The 20671-nt window shown below is 35.1% G+C and overlaps 1 protein-coding gene across 2 annotated transcripts in view; it reads right to left on the minus strand.

Annotated features, from left to right (window-relative positions):
- Positions 1-14651, minus strand: part of fam189a2 (family with sequence similarity 189 member A2) — a 34779-nt gene extending 20128 nt beyond the window's left edge. For both annotated transcript variants that reach the window (XM_009301814.5, XM_009301813.5), the window contains exons 1-6: positions 14150-14651; positions 7724-7780; positions 5640-5750; positions 3798-3917; positions 1619-1726; positions 1319-1452 (exon numbers count right to left, since the gene is read on the minus strand). In XM_009301814.5, the coding sequence (XP_009300089.2) occupies positions 1319-1452; positions 1619-1726; positions 3798-3917; positions 5640-5750; positions 7724-7780; positions 14150-14449 (830 nt within the window). In that variant the 5' untranslated portion in view covers positions 14450-14651. The remainder of the gene's footprint in view (positions 1-1318; positions 1453-1618; positions 1727-3797; positions 3918-5639; positions 5751-7723; positions 7781-14149) is intronic.
- Between the last annotated feature and the right edge of the window lie 6020 nt (positions 14652-20671).

Below are 20671 nucleotides of genomic sequence, written 5' to 3' on the forward strand. Positions count from 1 at the left end.
CAGTCTAATTGCGAAAAAAACAAAAACAAAAAAACGCCTCTTTTCTGTCTCTCCCTCTTTGCTTCACACACACACACACACACACACACACACACACACACACACACACACACACACACACACACACACACACACACACACACACACACACAGATCTGACAGCCTTGAGCCTTCACAGATCAACAGGGGAGAGCCTAGGTGCACCTGTCCCTGAATCCAGCAAACAGGCTCTCAGCTCTCCACACATTCTGTCTTTATATTCTGCTCTGTGTTTGTCATAAAGTCATCTGAGCTCAGGTTTGTATCGAAATCTGACTCCGAGGGCAAATCTGCGCCCTCACAGCAGTTTATCATAAACTTTTCATTGATCATTTTCCCCGCGATTGACAGCAAGAACGAACACAGAAGTGTTGATGCTACATGTGTTCAAAAGAATCTAAAACGCCAAATAGAATTAATTAATGTCGCATTTTCTAAAATAATACATTCTGTATTTAGCTTTTCACTTGTACGGTGGCTCAAAACAGTCAAAACACCTCTAAAAAAAGGGTTTTTCGGACATTACATATTTGTACAAATGTACAAACACGTTTTATTCATGAATATTTGAGCTGGTTTAGTCCTTAGCTCGTTCATTTTCATCTTATTTAAAATATATTTAACTTGCTTGTTGATTAAATCCCACTTTGTTATATAACCTATTATTTTTGTGCAACAGTCAAGTTGTATGTTAATTTGCTATGAAGAAAAGGAAATAATGTATTCTTTGCATACTGATTTATCTGACATCGTGAATTTAGGTCTATACAATTTAACCTTGCAATTTTAACATGATAGCTTTTTTCTTTGAGTACAGACTATTCAGTTCAAATCAGTTCAATCTTTTATGACGTTTTTTTGAAAATTTTTGAAATATTTATAATTATCGGCCTATATATATATATATATATATATATATATATATATATATATATATATATATATATATATATATATATATATATATATATATATATATATATATCAGCTATCGGTCATCAAGTGAAGAATTATCGGGTATTGGTATCGGCCAAAAAAATTCATATCGGTGCATCCCTACACATTAGTTAACTTTTATTTATAAACAAAAGTTAAGGTGAAATAAAAAGCTAAATATTAAATCATGTGTCATTAAATCCAATAAACCAGACATATAAAGTTGTAACAAATAAATAAATAATTAAATTAAATAACTTCTAGACTAAAATTGGCAATTTAAGTGACAGCACAATTGTAACAGTAGGCTGTATAGTAATAAAATGAGGTTCAAATGTTTTACCTGCGAGCCAGGCGAGGAGTATAAGAGTAAAAGGTAGAGAAGTATGAAGGAGGGGGTGCAGGAGCAACAAATTCGTCAGGGTCTGGAAGATGAGTCTGCTCCTCCACTTCCTCTGGAACAGGCCTGGCCTCTTCCTGCCAAATCATTATCATCATCATCACATCAATATTAGAACTCACACAGACAACAGACGGTCATCAAACACTTCTGAACAGCTCACACTATCCCTAAACAGTGTTGTCAATCTATTTCACACACCAAGCAAGAATTAAAACCTTTTAAAAATATGGTTTGCCTCACCATGCATGGCCGTCTGGTTGAGAAGATCTGCATATACCTGAGTGCAGCAGCAACCAGACACACAGCTGTTGCCAAAGCATTCAATGCACACAATGCAAAGAGCACTTTCTGAAAGAGAGAAAACCTATTAGAGGTGATTAGGCTTAATTGAAATAGAATCAAAAATGTAAAAAAAATTAATACACAATCGTGTTTTAACTACAATGCATAGTTTTTTCAGGTTTTGTTACCTCCAAAGAGGGGGCATGGTTTAGTGGCCAGTGAATGGTTAAAGACACAAAAACATCAAGAATTATCACTAAAATCCAGGTGTAAGTCTTTAAAATATTTTAATACCTGATTCAATGATTTATGAGCAGGGTAACACTGAGTGGATTGACGAGAGTTTATCTAGAGATGATGGATATATATGGCAGTAGTGCTTTTCAGAGTCCAGATATAACAGGACTAGAGTACTAAGGCTTTAAATAGTTGCCTGGGGATGAAGACATGTACCACCATTATAGTGTGCAGCCAATATTAAATAGGGACAGTTTCTATAGGCACAAGTTTTCAGCTGCAAGCAATTTGACTGTTTGCAAAAAAAATGCAACACAACACAACAGAAACAAATACTACAGCCTTGTTTTACTATAGTCATTTTAATAACAGCTACTACAATCTCAACAAAAATGATAAGGGTTATAATCTCATGAATACATATTAAAGCAATTTAACATTATTAAAAGTACAGTACATAGGCTGAGTACTGATATTGCTTGTTTGCACTGAGTTACTGACTTTCATTTTCCAACTGTTTCTTTTTTTCTGAGGACCGAGATAAACAACGTTTTGCTGCTTTCAATTCAAATCAATTGCTGAATTAATTTTCAACATGCAACAAATGTCTCAAAAACATGGTGTTCAGACTCACATTAGTAACTTTTAAGACGGAGTAAACCACATAATATAAATTCTAAAACAAAAAAAATCTGTGCATTGCCTTCGCAGATGGTTATACTGACGTGTCAAGATTCTGCACCAAACACGACAAGGCAGAAACATTTAAATACTAGCCATTCATTTAAATACCAGCCACTGCACTTCCAATAAAATAGTAAAGATTATAATCTAATTAATAAATATTAAACCTCTTTGAAATTACCAATATGCTACTGAGTGACTGATGTTGTTGGTCATGGTTCAAACTTTTTATTTTAGAACCCAAGATCTGAGATAAACTATATGCTACTTATTTCAGTAGTATGGCAATAATAATAATATAATAGGCTATTTCAACTTACAGTACATTAGTAGCATTTAACACAGAATAAAGCCCATAATTTGTAACTGAGGTGATAATTAGCACTCTACAAATTCTCAATTCAATTTACATCAGGAAACTGGCTGGTCCACTGCAAAATGGTAATGTTTTTGTCTGCCAACCATTTGTTCATCACTTTTGCTGTGTGTTTGGGGTCATAACTGTACTGAAATGTCAACTGGTGCCCATGGTCCAATTCATCAGCATAGGAATGACGCTGTTGTTGACAGTTTTGAAGCATTTTTTAAGGTGCCATTTACTATGATAAGGTTCCCTGGTCCACTGGCTGAAAAACACCCCCCAAAACATTATAACACTATCATGTTATACCAGGCACTTCATGCTTCCTGTTGCTAACAAACTTTATGGCGCTTTTAATTTTCCAACAGGACTTGGCACCTGCACACAGTGCCAAAACTACCATAATCTGGTTTAAGCACCATGATATCCCTGTTCTTAATTACCCCTGTCTATACTCACCTGACCTTAACTCTATAGAAAATCTACAGTATGTGCTATTGTGAAGAGAAAAATGTGATATGCCAAATCCAACAATTCATAAGAGCTGAAGGCCACTATCATAGAAACATGGCTCTCAAAACACCTGAGCAGTGCCACAGACTGAATGACTTCATGCCACGCTGCATTACTGCAGTATTTCAGGCAAAAGGAGCCCCAACTAAGTATTGAGTGCTGTGCATGCTCATACTTTTTATGGTTATACTAAAAATACTTTATTGCATTGAGCTTATGTAATCAAATTTTCAGAAATATTGAATTTTATGGTGTTATTAGTTCTCATCTGTGTTTCTTTGCTTATACAACTATATATGTTTTATATTCATTTATTTATTGTCAAAATTAATTTGCACATACTTTGAGCAGGATTCTCATTGTGCCACATGCATGACCTGCGTAGATCTTTATCAGCTTCTCCTCTTGGCACTGAGCACTTGGAGTCTCTGAACAACAGTAACAGAGATCGCCCTGCTCACTCTGAAACACACAAACACATGTATTACATTAATATCTCTGTGTTATCTCATGACAATATCTATTAATACTTTAGTATTAAATGGGCGGAGCACTGGCGCAGTAGGTAGTGCTGTCGCCTCACAGCAAGAAGGTCGCTGGGTCGCTGGTTCGAACCTTGGCTCAGTTGGCTTCTGGTTTCTGTGTGGAGTTTGCATGTTCTCCCTGCCTTCGCGTGGGTTTCCTCCGGGTGCTCCGGTTTCCCCCACAGTCCAAAGACATGCGGTAAAGGTGAATTGGGTAGGCTAAATTGTGTGTGTGTTTGGATGTTTCCAAGAGATGGGTTGCAGCTGGTGTGTGTGTGTGTGTGTGTGTGTGTGTGTGTGTGTGTGTGTGTGTGTGTGTGTGTGTGTGTATGTATGTGTGTGTGTGGATGTTTCCCAGAGATGGGTTGCAGCTGGAAGGGCATCCGCTGCGTTAAAACGTGCTGGATAAGTTGGCGGTTCATTCTGCTGTGGCGACCCCAGATTAATAAAGGGACAAAGCCGACAACAGAAAGTATGAATTATTATAAAATTAAAGTTTTCAGGTACAATATGCAATAACAACACAAAGATACGAAGTCACTGATGTAACAAACAGAGGGAGATCAGACACAATTAATAGTTACATTTAAAAAATAATTCCAAAGTATCACTTTTTTAGAACTCCAACAGACTGGCCACACCAGTAGCAGTTGAATCTCTTACTGAACTGAATCTTGAAATACCTAACTTATGTGTGCTTCTAAATGAGAAGGAGAAGTAGTATGAGAATGCATGTTATGATTGTGTGCATGTTCATATTCTTAAGTAATTTAGTTAGAATACCATGTCTATAATAAATATTGTTTATGGAACTTTACATAAACTACAGCCTTCATACTGTAAACCACTATTTGCCAGCACTCAGGAGTTAGGCATGACATCAAGGAAATTGCCCAACATGCCCTTACAGAAGTTCAGTTACAGTGCATCTGGAAAGTATTCATAGCGCTTCACTTTTTCCACATTTTTTTTGTTACAGCCTTATTCCAAAATGGATTAACTTAATTTATTTCCTCACAATTGGAGATGTTTTTCAGCAGCAGAAACTGGAAGGCTAGTCAGGATAGAGGGAAAAATTAATGCAGCAATGAACAAAGACATTCTGAATGAAAACCTGCTTCAGAGTGCTCTTGACCTCAGACTGGGGAGATGGTTCATCTTCCAGCCCAAAGCACACTGCCAAAATATCAATGGAGTGGCTTCACAACAACTCTGTGAATGTCCTTGAATGGCCCAGCCAGAGCCCAGACCTAAACCCTATTGAACATCACTAAAGAGATCTGAAAATGGCTGTATACCGCCACTTCCCATCCAACCTGATAGAGCTTGAAATGTGCTGCATAGAGGAATGTGCAAAAATATCCAAAGACAGGTGTGCCAAGCTTGTGGCATCATATTCAAAAAGACGAGGCTGTAACTGCAACAATTTATTGAGCAAAGGCTCTGAATACTTATGTACATGTGATTTTTCAGAGTTTTTTTTTAACACACACAAACACACACACACACACACACACACACACACACACACACACACACACACACACACACACACACACACACACACACACACACACACACACACAYATATATATATATATATATATATATATATATATATATATATATATATATATAAATAGAACGGCAGATTCCTCACCAGCTGACAGTTGATGGTACTGGAGACCAGCTGAACCCCCTGACAGCAGAGGATGAATCCGGCCAGGTTTAGTAGGATACACACCACTGACAGCAACACAAACAGATTTACCTGTGCACAAGAAACATAATATTAGTGTTTAAACCTTGAATTAGCAACACTGTGCTAAAAGTTAATAGTTAGAGGTTCCAGATTTTGTTTTCGCAGTCAAGCAAATTGAGCTCACCAAAGACACTTTCAGTAAATATATATATATACATTGCAGAATAAAATCTTAAGACCAAGCGCAACATTACAGTTATTCACATTTTGCATGGGTAGATCATAATCCGATTGTAAAGTACTGCTTTAAAATACCCAAAGAAGACAAAAGCAAAAAACAGAGAATAGGCAATTTATTGAAAAAGCATTTAAACTCAAACAGGCTCGAATCAGCAGATCAAAAGTATAGGACCAGAGACCAAAAAACACGACAATAGAAGTAAAATTGTTAAAAATTACTCAGTTGTGAGTAACACCTCCATTCTTGTTGATCACTTCAAACACTGGTTTTGGCATGCTTGATACAAGTGTTTCCAGGAGGCTGGGGGTAACGCTGCGCCATGTGGTTAAGATGGCTTTATGAAGGGCACCCACGGTCTGGATCTGGAACCATTTTTGTAAACTTCCCTTGCCATCCATCCCCAAATGTCCTCAATGGGATTTAAATCAGGTGAGCATGCAGGATGCTCTAAAAGAGCAACGTTATTCTTCTGGAAGAAGTGTTTTGTCAGGCGGCATTGTGAATTGAAGCGTTGTCTTCTTGTGTAGAAAGATTCAGTCATTACTGCACAGACAAGAGCTCTCAGTCAAGAGGGATGCCCATTCATTCATTCATTTTCTTGTCGGCTTAGTCCCTTTATTAATCCGGGTTCACCACAGCAGAATGAACCGTCATCTTATCCAGCAAGTTATTTTACGCAGCGGATGCTGCTCTGGGAAACATACACACACATTCACACACACACTACGGACAATTTAGCCTACCCAATTCACCTGTACCACATGTCTTTGGACTGTGGGGAAACCCGGAGGAAACCCACGCGAAGGCAGGGAGAACATGCAAACTCCACACAGAAACACCAACTGAGCCAAGGTTCGAACCAGCGACCTTCTTGCTGTGAGACGACAGCAATACCTACTGCGCCACTGCCTTGCCCTAGCTGCAACATGTCTACATACATGTTTGACGCCCCTGAACAACCTGAAGCTCAATTTTACCAACAGCCCCACAGATCATAATGAAGCCTCCACCACTGTGCCGTGTGGAAAACATCTCCTGCGGAATCTCTTTGTCATGCCAGTAGCGTTTATCAAAAAAAAAAAAATTCTTCCACTTTTTAATGTCCCATGTTTGATGCTCCCTTGCAAATTCATGCAAATTTTTGCAAATGTCGCAAATCCTCTGATTTGAGTCAGAGCTGTTGTGTCTTTATTATGTTTTAGGAGGGTCTGTGTATAGAAAACATGCATGACTAGTTTTACTGTAGCTGAAAATCTTGTTTAAGCGTCTTAGGGTTATAGATCCTGAGGTTTCACCTGCCCTAACCAACTTGAAAGTATCACCCAAAGACAAAGGCACCGTTGTTGAGACTGTGCTCATAGCATTTGCATCACTTTGTTTCAGCCAGTGGTCATGAAGCAAGAGGTTTTAATGTCTCTTACACCCTAGTTACAAGAGTTTTGAAGGAAATTTCATAAATAAAAACCAAAGAATATAACTCTTCTGCCATACATAGATTGTTTTTAATTTGGAACTAAATTAATGCAATGATGCATAGTTTTGAGCTAAAACTTTACAAACACATTCACCAAAGGCTTATCTTACATCTTGTAAAAGGGGCAAAATAGGAGTTCTTTAACGGACCAGCAACTGCCTCTTTAACATAGGGACACAAGCATGTAGAAAATTATTGAAAACACATGTTCAGAAAAATACAGGATTAATTTTGTGTTATAAACACATTGCCACTAAAATAAAAAGAAATGCATCTCATGGGATATAAAGGAACACAACTACAATCAGTAAGTATCAACACACATACCAGCAGAAGCATCGGCCGTTTCCATGTGGTTAGTCCTATAATCCCAGATAGAATGACCTGCAGAAAACAAACAGTCTGTTCAGCAAAGAAGCAAATAGATTAACTGATAATGAACCCAATGTAACCCATCTGATTCTGTGCACTATGAAAATGGCTATTCCATTTAATCCTGTTTTAGTGGTTCATATCTCTGTGTGAAGTGTTTGCAAAAGCCACATTCAAATACCATTGTCTATACTTGCATTTTCTTTAACCCTGACACTTCCTGTCAATAACGATGAATGCTATGTGCCAGTGTTGCATCTGATGATTCTTGTATTTAGCTTTTTCAGACATTATAGGCCTTGCTATATTTTTCAAAGTTTGATTTATTATTATTACTATTTTTATTATTTTTTTTTTTTTCAATTTAAGAGTACAAATATGCATTGCATTTTAATAACTAGTCGTTGTTCATGCCAAAATATTTTTTGGTGGGTGAAATGCATAATATGGTGCATTAGTTATACCGTATACTTTGAAGTATATACACCATATACTTTTGTTTACAGTGGCTGTTTCTTAATGTGTAGCTGGAAGGGCATCTGCTGTGAAAAACATATGCTGGATAAATTGGCGGTACATTCTGCTGTGGTGACCCCAGATTAAAGAAAGGGACTAAGCCGAAAAGAAAATGAATGAATGTTTCTTAATGTGCTAAGCAGTCTTGCGTCCTTGTGTTCTCATGTAATTTCCAAAACTCAAGATCGAAAGAATGAAAGCTACGTAAAAATACATACATACATACATTTACATATATGCATATACACTTATATATATATATATATATTTTTTTTTTTTTTATATATATATACATATATATATATATTTTAATTTTAATTTTTTTTTTTTTTTTTTTTTTGAGAACCTGTTGGAGTAAAAGTCAAGTATGAAGCGGAGCAACGCATCAGGGGCCTCCTGTATCAACGCTGCGTACGCACAAAAACTTTGCGTCCGCCAGGTTTCACGCTCAGAATCGCTCATGTTTGGATTTACTAACAATGAACTGAACGTGGGAATGTGCGCAGCTTCACGGCAGCTTTCTGGCAGGCGTACGCACATTTTTTGTGCGTGTCTGTTTTATTTCCATTGGCGACTCGTAGAGGCAGTTGTGTTAAATTGCTCTCTACAAAGTGTCTGAGCCTTGCAATGGCAGCTGTATGAGACGGGTTCAGCAGGTATATAAGGTTTCCATACCATACATTTGACCAGCTAAACATTAAAGCATAATTTGCAGCAGTCGCCTGTTTTCCCAATGTAATCTGAGCGAGCGATCTACCGCACGCACATTGCTATAAAGACACTATCTGAAGATGAATTTGCATGCGTGAATCAGAAACATTTCCATTCAATAAATGTGCAAATAAAATATGATGCTTATTGATATGAACTTATTAATGATTCCTACTTGTCTTTCTCGTGATAAATAGTTGGCAAAATCTGATATGTAGCGGGGGAAAAAACAAGAAAGAGTTCATCAGACGCTGGATTCGAGCCGAGCTCATGCTCGAATGTATCAATTCATGATCACATGCGTTTTACGAGTAACGCCACTGAGACTGTTATGTGTCCTGCAACATTTTACAGATATAAACCACACTATTTCTTTTTTTTAATGCACTCAGTGCGATGTTCAGACCCAACTGTGTTAACCGCATCAGCTAAACTCTCCCACTCTATTTTTTTCTTTTGTTGTTAATTCCGGAGAACAAACTTGCAAATAACACCGCTTTTCTTTACAGCTTTGTGCATACGCAATGTTTTAGTAAGATTTCCACGCAAGTCTTCGTACATGAGGCCCCTGGTATGTCATGTTCTTGTAGTCTTCCTGAGTTAACTACACAAGGTAGGCAACTTAACAAGACTGCTCTCCATTAGAATGCAAATCCTTTTCTGCTTTCTTGGGATTGAGAAACAAGCAGCATTTCACTACAGAGCAGGGGCCTCATGTATGAACGCTGCGTACGCACAAAAACTTTGCGTACGCCAGGTTTCCCGCTCAGAATCGCTCACGTTTGGATTTACTAACAATGAACTGAACGTGGGAATGTGCGCAGCTTCACGGCAGCTTTCTGGCAGGCGTATGCACATTTTTTGTGCGTGTCTGTTTTATTTCCATTGGCGACTCGTAGAGGCAGTTGTGTTAAATTCCTCTCTACAAAGTGTCTGAGCCTTGCAATGGCAGCTGTATGAGACGGGTTAATCTAGTAGGTATATAAGGTTTCCATACCATACAGTTAACCAGCTAAACATTAAAGCACAATTTGCAGCGGTCGCCTGTTTTCCCAATGTAACCTGAGCTATCTATTGCACGCACATTGCTATAAAGACACTATCTGAAGATGAATTTGCATGAGTGAATCAGAAACATTTTTATTCAATAAATGTGCAAATAAAATATGATGCACAAACTTATTGATGATTCCTACTTTCTCGTGATAAATAGTGGGCAAAATCTGATATGTAGCGGGGGAAAAAAAGAAGAAAGAATTCATCAGATGCTGGATTCGAACCGAGTGCTCAAACATGTCATTACATAATCACATGCATCTTACAAGGTGCACCACTGAGACTGCTAAGAGTGCCGCAACATTTTACAGATATAAACCACACTATTTCTTTTTTAATGCACTCAGTGCGATGTTCAGACCCAACTGTGTTAACCGCATCAGCTAAACTCTCCCACTCTATTTTTTTTTCTTTTGTTAATTCCGGAGAACAAACTTGCAAATAACACCGCTTTTCTCCGGTCTACCTCTGAAAGCAGCACCTCCAATTCACATTCTGTTCAAAGTTTCTCTTTTTGCTTGCTTTTGCCATTGCTTTTTCGTTGGGTTTTTCCATTAGCATAGTCATTAGCATATTCATATGGGGGAGGAGGCAGGAAGGGGTTTTGTGCTTGTGCATGTTGCGCTCAGTTTCACGTTCATTCGGATGTACAAAAGAATATGCGTGAGATTCGGCGTACGCAGTGTTTCATACATCTGAATTTTTTTCTGCGTACGCACATTTACAGCTTTGTGCATACGCAATGTTTCAGTAAGATTTCCACGCAAGTCTTCGTACATGAGGCCCCAGGTGTTCCCAATGCTGGTCCTCAGGACTCCCACCCTGCACATTTTGTATGTCTTTCTTATTTGACAAGCAAGGATCAGTAAACCACTACAGAGTGGCAAAACTATATTTAAGGCCATAGCGCCTGATGACACATTGATGTCTCATAAAATAAAATTATCTGTGCAAGAAACTGAACATTATTTATGACTAAACACTTCATTTCCAAACTTTTGTGAAGGCACTCAAGATTGTTTGCTGAGGTGGTTGACTACTATTGACTTGTGTTTTATGAATTATCAAAAAGTAGCTGGTCCGAGCCTTGGCTGGGACAGCTTGCATTTCTGTGTGGAGTTTGCATTCTCATTCAGCTGTGGCGACCACAAATCAATAAAGGTTACCAAGCCAAAAAGAAAATGAATGAATGAATGAATCAATCAATCAATCAATGAATCAATGAATCAATGAATCAATGAAAAAAGGGAAGCTTTGACTGATAGTGAGTCATAAGGATTAGATTTATTACAGATAGAATTAGATAACATTTATAAGGATAAAGCACTAGGAGCTTTTTTAGAACTAGACTTAAATGGTTAGAAAAACGGAAAACAATACTAAAGCTTTTTGGCCATGAAAAAAGAAATGTTGATTTTGCCTCTGTCTCAAAATTAATGATTAATAACAAATTAGTATATAATTCCTTAACTATTTCAAAATACGTTGCTCAGTTTTTGAGTAATTTGTATTCTTCTACATCAGCTTCTTTAAACATTGATACTTTGTTAAATTACTTGGTGAGGGATACCAAAAAATAGACCAGACCTTTCAGAATAATTGTGATAAAGAAATAGATATTGAAGAGATATTAAATTTTATAAGACTTTTCCCAAAGAACTTTCATCCATTTTACTATACAAAAGTATTTTATCTATACAAAAGGTGAATTGCCTGTTTATTTAAGACAAGGAATTATACCCTTCCCAAACCTAACAAAGACAAATTATTTATTGAAAATTGGTGGCCTATTAGTCTGATAATGTGACTAAGTTGTTTGCAATTATTTTTGTCAGAAGACTGAAGCAGTGATAAGGTGAAATAATTTAATTAGAACAGTCTGTGTTCATGCAAGACTGTCATATAAGAAATAATATCAGGCTGGTTTTAGATATGATTGATTGCAATCACTTTATCGAGGATAAAAGTTTTATTTTATTAATTGGCTTTTATAAAGCTTTTAATACAGTGATTCATAGTTTTATTTTCAAAGTTATCAAATTCTTTTTTGAGGTTTTGGAGATTTGTTTTTGAAAGCAGTTAGAACATTGTATAGTGGGTGTAATAGATCTGTCAAACTTGCGCATGGTATCTCACAAAGATTTGATATACATTATTTGTGGCATTAGACAAGGTTGCCCTCTCTCACCTTTTTTATTTCTATTAGTTACTCAAGTTTTAGCACTGCATATTAAAATAAGTTCATTTAATGGTATCATTGCTTTAGGATTACAATATAAACTTAGTCAATTTGCAGATGATACAGCAATAAAAAAAAACATTTTATTAAATATATTGAGGAATGTACTAACGTTTCAGGCCTTAGAATGAACCTAGATAAATCTATTGTTTCCCCTTAAAGAATGCTCCTTATGAAATATATGAAAAATATTCCTGTTAAACATAAATTAACATATTTGGCTGTAATCATTTGTAAAAATGAAAAGATAAAAAGTCAATAAAATTTTGAGCCAATTATTAAGAAAATTAAAAATAAATTTTATATGTGGTGATTAAGGGGCATCTTAATATTTGAGAGAGTATTGTTATCAAAGGCAGAAAGACTATCTAGATCTGTACATCATTATCGTTAGACATGCCTCCCAATGCTATCAAAGATCTGAATAAGATTCTTTATAACTTTTTTTTTGAAAAATGAACCACATTAAAAAAAAAAAAAAAACGAGGTAATTTGTAATCCTAAGGAACAAGGCGGACTGGAGGTTTTAGATGATAATACTCTTAATGGCACTTTTTATAATGAAATGGTTGATTGAGTTTATGAAGAATAGAGAAAATTATTTAAATGAGTTTTCTAAATATATATTTAATACTCTCTGTGGCATAGACTTTTTGCTGAAATGTAATCTTTCTGTTGACAAAATTCCAGGTAAATTGGCTAGTTTTCAAAGAAAAGCCCTACTATCATGAAAATTGGTAAAACAAATCTTTATTTTATCAGAATTTGTTTAATAATGGTATTTTTAGTGAGGTATTTAATTAATCCTCATGGATATTTGTTTTCTTATACTGAATTTCATAAAAAAATTAAATTACCAGTAAAACCGAATAAATTCCCTATTGTTTTGGACCCAATTCCAAACGGTGTAGTTTTGCTTTAAAAAAAAAAAAAAAAAAAAAAAACTATTTCAGAAGGGATTAGCATCCTTGTAAAAACATTTTCATTGAAAATGTTGTTTTAAAACAACAGTGTATTAATAAGGTTATAAAGAATGCTCTGTTGTGTCTTCTTTCAGTAAAATATTTTTGGCTTTCAATTTTTCTTCGGTTCAAGCTTGAAAATTTACAAATATGTATTGCATACATATCTTGCGAAATACTTCATAGAATTTATTCTGCTAAACACGTTTTGGAAACATTCAAAATTAATATTTCATATATGTCTGAATTTTGTGTTCAAGAAAATAGATTTTTTTTGTATTTACTCAATAAAATGTTGGAAAGATTTGGAATTGTTTATTAACAAAAAAATGGAGTATAAGATAGAAAATTGTTTTAATCTGATAATGAGAACTTGAACTGTAAAGGACAACATATTTTTATTTGTTTGTTATTAGGAAAATACCATATACATAAGAAAAAGTAGGTTCAATGTAAACCAAACTTTTCCCATTTTGTGAATGACTTTAAATTATATGTAAATCTTTTAGAATAACTCTGAAAACATTTAATTTCATGTTAAAGTATATATTTTTATATTTGTCTCTTACAGAAAACTATAAGATCTAATACCTCTCGTTCTTGTGACAAATTGATTTACAAAAATAAATAAATAAATAAATAAATAAATAAATAAATAAATAAATAAATAAATAAATAAAATGTAGAAAGAAAAAAAAAAGATTTTAAAAAGAACACCACGTTTCTCTTTCAGAGCAAAACATAAGCACAAAATAAAACTCTTCTTTAACGTCTGTTGATTTTTAATAGATCAATAAAAAGACTGTCGAAATATGGCTGCAGAAAATATAATTCTGTGAATCTTCATGCTATAAAATAAATGCATTAGCACTTCATGGCCAGTAATTTAATACTCACAGAAGATCCGGCCCAAAACGGACAGGAGTTTCTAATAGGGGGCGAGTTGCTAAGGGACAGAGCCCCGAAAGAGAGCGCCACCATGGAGCAGCCGAGAACCAACTGCAGCAAGCCGAGGGAGAGCAGAGGGCGAGCGGGCAGCACCGCCGGAATGAGTCGGGTCTGATGTCCAGACATACGGGACGGAAGAGCAGATACACAACGGCTGCGAGTTCTGTAAGGTGCGTCTGCGAGCTGATGGGCCAAAGCAGCCCCCGATAAACGACAACAAGACCCAGGCAGGACTACGGGAAGAGACATTGGAGACGCACGAGCGGCCGAACAACAACACACGTTAAACGAGTACCGTGCCGCTCCCTCATTGTTTCTGTTTCTGTGGAGTCGACGGCTGTTTCTATAAACCGCCTGTTCCACGTACGTCCATGGTCCTGTCGTAGTGGTTTTAAAATAACTGGGCTCTGTGACCTGCTGCTCGGATTTGGTTTCACTTTTTTGGCAGAGTGGTGGAAAAGCGGGGGAGGGGCGCGTGGGAATCTCCGCTCCGCCTATTTGGAGAAAGACGCAGAAAAGAGATGAAAAAATAATATTTTCAGGCCAAATATAACATAATGATCGGAGTTAATAAAAGTAAAGCATTAGGCTATGTGCTCTTATTTGAAATAAACAACAGAGCACCCAAACCTTCATCACACTGATGTATATTTAATGTATGCTTTCAAAGACACATAAACCTTTATCATGTTCTGTTAATTTTGCTTACCATATGTTATGTTTGGGGTCTGTGTGTCCACATATGTTAAGCAATAGTTCAGTTATTACAATTGTTCTTATCAGTTAATAAACAAATATAAAGCCAAACTTAAATATGTTATGTGTGGGGGTACGTGTTATTATTAGTGCTAACTTCTTTGTAACATGGAACAGCATATCTCTTCCGTCTAGGACACAGGTGTCAAACTCAGTTCCAAAAGGGCCGCAGCTCTGCACAGTTTAGTTCCAACCCTAATTAAACACACCTGATCAAACTAATTGAGTCCTTCAGGCTTGTTTGAAACCTACAGGTAAGTGTGTTGGAGCAGGGTTGGAACTAAACTGTGCAGGGCTTCGGCCCTCCAAGAATTGAGTTTGACACCACTGGTCTAGGAGAAAGGTGGAAAAGGCCACTCAAACAGTGACACCTGATGGTAAAGCCGAGAGGGTGAAGAGGTGTGAACACTGTCACTACAGACCTACTTTTATATTCATTAATTTTCTATTCGGGCCCCCGTATTTTGCGCTACGCCACTGAAGACATGCCATATACACATTTCACATTTTTTTAAATGCATCCAATATTGCATAACTGTCTATGGTAATAAACTACACATTAATTTTTATTGTATCTTTTTGAAAAAAAAAAAAAAAAAATATATATATATATATATATATATATATATATATATATATATATATATATATATATATATATATATGTGTGTGTGTGTGTGTGTGTGTGTGTGTGTGTGTTTACTCAGTTCAGAGAACATTTGGTCCCTCTCTAAATTGATCAAAATTTACTATTCAAAAATTCAAAATTTCCCTACAGTGCATGCTGGGAATAAATCTCGTATGATTGTCTTAACATGCACTGCAGCCAAAAAATAAAATAAAATCTCTAACCACTGTTGATATAGATACGCTGATTATTGATGTCTGTGTCTCTAAAGAGATTCAGATGCTCAATATATTTTAATGTAACACCACACCTGACTCTCTGATTCTCTTGAAAAACACTGAATTTTGTTTCCATCATCTAAATATAGTTTATTGTACAGTTATTCTTATCAAGAGTAAGAATCCACACAGAATTAATCAATTTGATTGCATGAGCTCTCTTTATACTTGTCATTACAAGTAAAGAAAATTAACTTTAGAAATCAAGTGCAAGTAAATCAACCACTTTTCTCCATGATGGTGACATCAGGCGAAAATTTATTTTTTTGTAAAATGTAAATAAGTAAAACGATTAATTCTCAATAAATCTTATATGGACTTTTGTAAACATCTGACAGAAATAAAGTCAATCAGGTAACCAATGAGTGAAGCTGCTGCTGCTTCTCTTGTTTCTGCTTATTAACAGCAGGTATTCATCATCAGTGCTCAATCATCACTTAATTAACCCCATCAATGTCTCACTAACTTTAACTCTGCTGCTGAGTAAATTTTGCTCAATTTAGAGAGGGACCAAATGTTCTCTGAACTGAGTAAATTTTACTCTGAAGATTTTACTGTGTACTACTCCAAAATCTAAATAAACAAAAACAATAAAGAAACTAATTTCCAAAATCACAGCAAACATGCTTTTAATGTTGTTTTACCCCCCAATATCTGAACAAATTGTTGGACATGGTCTGATTAAACCTTCAACCATTTTACAAATCTTTAATGCTAAAACCCTTATCAGGTCTTTTCAAAGACAATTCTCAGTCTGTTCCATTGGGGCATTGCAAGTGGGAAAGAAAGGGTGACAGAGTGCATAGGACCCTGGCAATTTAGGAGCCCTCTGACAGGCAACATTTCTTTATTTAAAAGAACACTTTCAAACATGAGGTTCACAAGTAGTCTCGGAGTATGGCCGTACATACAATAGATGAAAAACATGTTGTTTAATGAACCTTACAATTATAAGCAAATGTCAAGGTATTGAGCAGTTTTTTGGGTTTAGTTCTGGGGGCAGTGTACAAATCATGTTACCAGAAGTGCGGTTCCACCCTTTCCAACTGCCTATTTTCCATCGGGTGATATAATGTGGTGTGTGTGTTTTATTTAAGGGTCATAAAACCCCCTCTTTTCATTCAAGTTTACCTCAGCCCTTAAAATAATGATACATGATGGGCGTGCATGTTGCTACTAGCATAAAGGAGGAGTGGGTATAGCTGGCAGAGCAGGGAGAAATGAGAGCGGTTGAACATCTGTCAGTTCGTTCACCAAAACAGACTAAAAAGCATACACAAAACATGAGGAGATGCATGATTTTATAGTTCACAAAGTTAAAATGCAAAAAAAAAAAAAAAAAACATAAGTAATAAAATGCCTTGTTATTCATCATTCGTTAATTTTCTTTTTGGCTTAGTCTATTTATTATTTTGAGGTCGCCACAGCGGAATGAACTGCCAACTTATCCAGCATATGTTTTAGGCAGCTGATGTCCTTCCAGCTGCAACCCATCTCTGGGAAACATCCATACACACTCATTCACACACATATATTATACAAACAATTTTGCTTACCCAATTCACCTATACTGCATGTCTTTGGATTTGTGGGGTAAACTGGGGCACCCGGAGGAAACCCACGCAAACACAGGGAGAACATGCAAACTACACACAGAAATGCCAACTGATCCAGCCGAGGCTTGACCCAGTGACCTTCTTGAAGTGAGGTGACAGCACCTGCTGCTACTCCGTGAAGCCCAACTGATCACTCATCAAGCAAAAAGTAAACTTGACTCTACATAACACACACATCTAAAGATTTATAAATGTGACTAATGTCAAGTGACTAATACTTTGAGAAGAAAACAACAAAGTTAATTAATAATTTAATGCTAAACATCAAGCATTTTCCAGTATAGCATATACTGTAGTATACAGTAGTAGTGTGTTCCGAGGGTGATCCTTCCAAACTGTGCTACTAGGAGATCTTTTTGGTGTCTGTTCTATTCAAATGGGCAAATTGTTCACCTGTGATCAAAGAATTGGGACCAATTCTAATAACATTGTAACCCTGTGTCCTAACAACATTCTACATGACGAGATTTGCAATGATTAGCAATTGGGCTGTTTGCACCAGACGAAACATGACAGAAATTTAAATACAGCCATTCAGAAGAACAGAATTAATACACTGTACTCCACTGAAATGGTATGAGGCGCCGTGTACGATTTAAATCAAACTTTGCTTATCAACACTCACATAATACTTGCATACACATTTATAAATTACTCGCATCTGTACTATTGGATGTAAAAAACTATATATATATATAATATATATATATATATATATATATATATATATATATATATATATATATATATATATGAGGTGCCGTATAGGATTTAAATCAAACTTTGCTTATCAACACATACATAAAACACATGTATATACACCTATAAATTACTTGCATATACACCTATACTACTGGATGTTCAAAACAACATGGATGAAACTTGTGTATATACATATAATCTTGACGCATGAATACACCCACATACACACGCGCATACATACAAACTCGATCCTCACATAAACACTCACATTAACACACGCACATACATATAAACTTGCTGCATGCAAACACACCTATACACACTTGCATATACATATAAACTCGATTCTCGCATAAATACCCACATTTACATGCACATACATATAAACTCGCAGCATGCAAACACACCTATACATACTCGCATATACATATAAACTCGGTCTATATACACCCTCAACAACACGCGCACACACAAACTCACTGCATGCAAACACACCTATAACATCTCGCGCAAACATACAAAAAAAAATTAATACATAAAATTCACAAACATTTATCACGAATCTGGTTATTGCAAAGCTTATGAAATAGAAATAATGTGATTAATAGAGGGATTAAATATGTTAAATTATGAACATATGTTATATAAAATATTAGTCTATATAAATAGACTATTCAAAATGAGAAATATTTTTATTTAAAACCTTTTCATTTAATTAGGTAATTACATACACAAATATAAATGGACAGATAGAACCCTTAAAGGACGTTCAAAAAGCAACCAGAATTATAAATATAAATGTATACTCAAACTAAACTCCTCTATTCTATTGCAAATGTTAATGTAGCCTATAGTCTTCTTGTTTTGTTTTTTACATTTTTATAATTATTATGCTTTTTATATGTTTTTACAATGTGGGTGTCAAAATTGCAAGATTTTGGTATCATTTTGATTGTTAATTATTCAGCATATACAAAAAAAAAAAAAAACGCTGATTAAAAGTCTCTGCTCATCATGTTGGTCAAGTTAACCCCCATGGAAAAGCTATATATATTATCTGGACACTCCTTTTGTGTTTAATAACTACTACTTATATTTTTACAGCAGCTGGCATCCAGCATTTTGGTGCATTTGCCTGTTTATTGGTGACAGGAAAACCCACTTAAGTGCATTCCTGCCCCCTACTGGACATAAGTGTGTATCATAACCCTTGACGAATAGTGACACCAATAATAAAACAAACATAAAAAACTAATATTAGACAAACATATTTTATTCAAAATGATTACTTAAGCAACTTTATATTTATTAAACCATAATAACATTTCCAATAATTTAATTGCATAATAAACCTTTAATTTTCCAGGAGCATTCCTTTGCATTATCTTTTTATATTTATTTTTTAGAATTAGCATAATCTATATTCATATTTCAACAGATGTAATTCCTCTATTAATCACATTATTTCTGTTTCTTAAGGTTTGCAATAACCTGATTCATGACAAATAATAATCTTGTTCATTATACTCAAAGGACTTTTACGTTGAAATTAAACGACTTCCTTTTAAAGTAAAATAACTTCCTTTTACTGTGAAAATTCATGCATACACACATATGAAATCACTTGCATATATGTATATACACAACTAACTGTATATATGTTTGTGAATTTTATTTTGTATGTTTGCACAAGTGTCATTTGGGTGTTTATGCACACATCAAGTTTATATTCTTATGTGAGACTTTATGGGTGTATATGCATAGATCAAGTTTATATGTATATGCAAGTGTGTATAGGTGTGTTTGCATGCAGCAAGTTTATATGTATGTGCGTGTGTTAATGTTGGTGTTTATGTGAGGATCGAGTTTATATGTATGCGCGTGTGTATGTGGGTGTATTCATGCGTCAAGTTTATATGTATATACACAAGTTTCATCCATGTTGTTTTGAACATCCAGTAGTATAGGTGTATATGCAAGTAATTTATAGGTGTATATACACGTGTTTTATGTATGTGTTGATAAGCAAAGTTTGATTTAAATCCTATACGGCACCTCATATATATATATATATATATATATATATATATATATATATATATAATATACATAAAAGAACAGATAGGATGTCCACTATCCACAATTTCAAGGCTTATTAAAGGATGTTCAAGTTCAAAGTGAACTACATAAATACCAAACAACTAAATTCATCTCTTTTTTTATTGCAAGTATTATAGCGTACCCTTCTTCTAAAATTATTCTTTTTCTATGTTTATATGGATGTCGTAATTGTACGATTTTGGTATTGTTTTGATTGTTTAATAATCAGCATATAAACTGTATGTATATATTTATTTATATATATATTTATATATATATATATATATATATATATATATATATATATATATATACCTAATAACTATAAAATATAAAAATTATTTTACTAGTGCTTAGTTAAGATACATTAATAGATAACAGATAAATAATA

The sequence above is a fragment of the Danio rerio genome, chromosome 5, assembly GCF_049306965.1.
Source record: "Danio rerio strain Tuebingen ecotype United States chromosome 5, GRCz12tu, whole genome shotgun sequence".
Taxonomy (NCBI): Eukaryota; Metazoa; Chordata; class Actinopteri; order Cypriniformes; family Danionidae; genus Danio; species Danio rerio.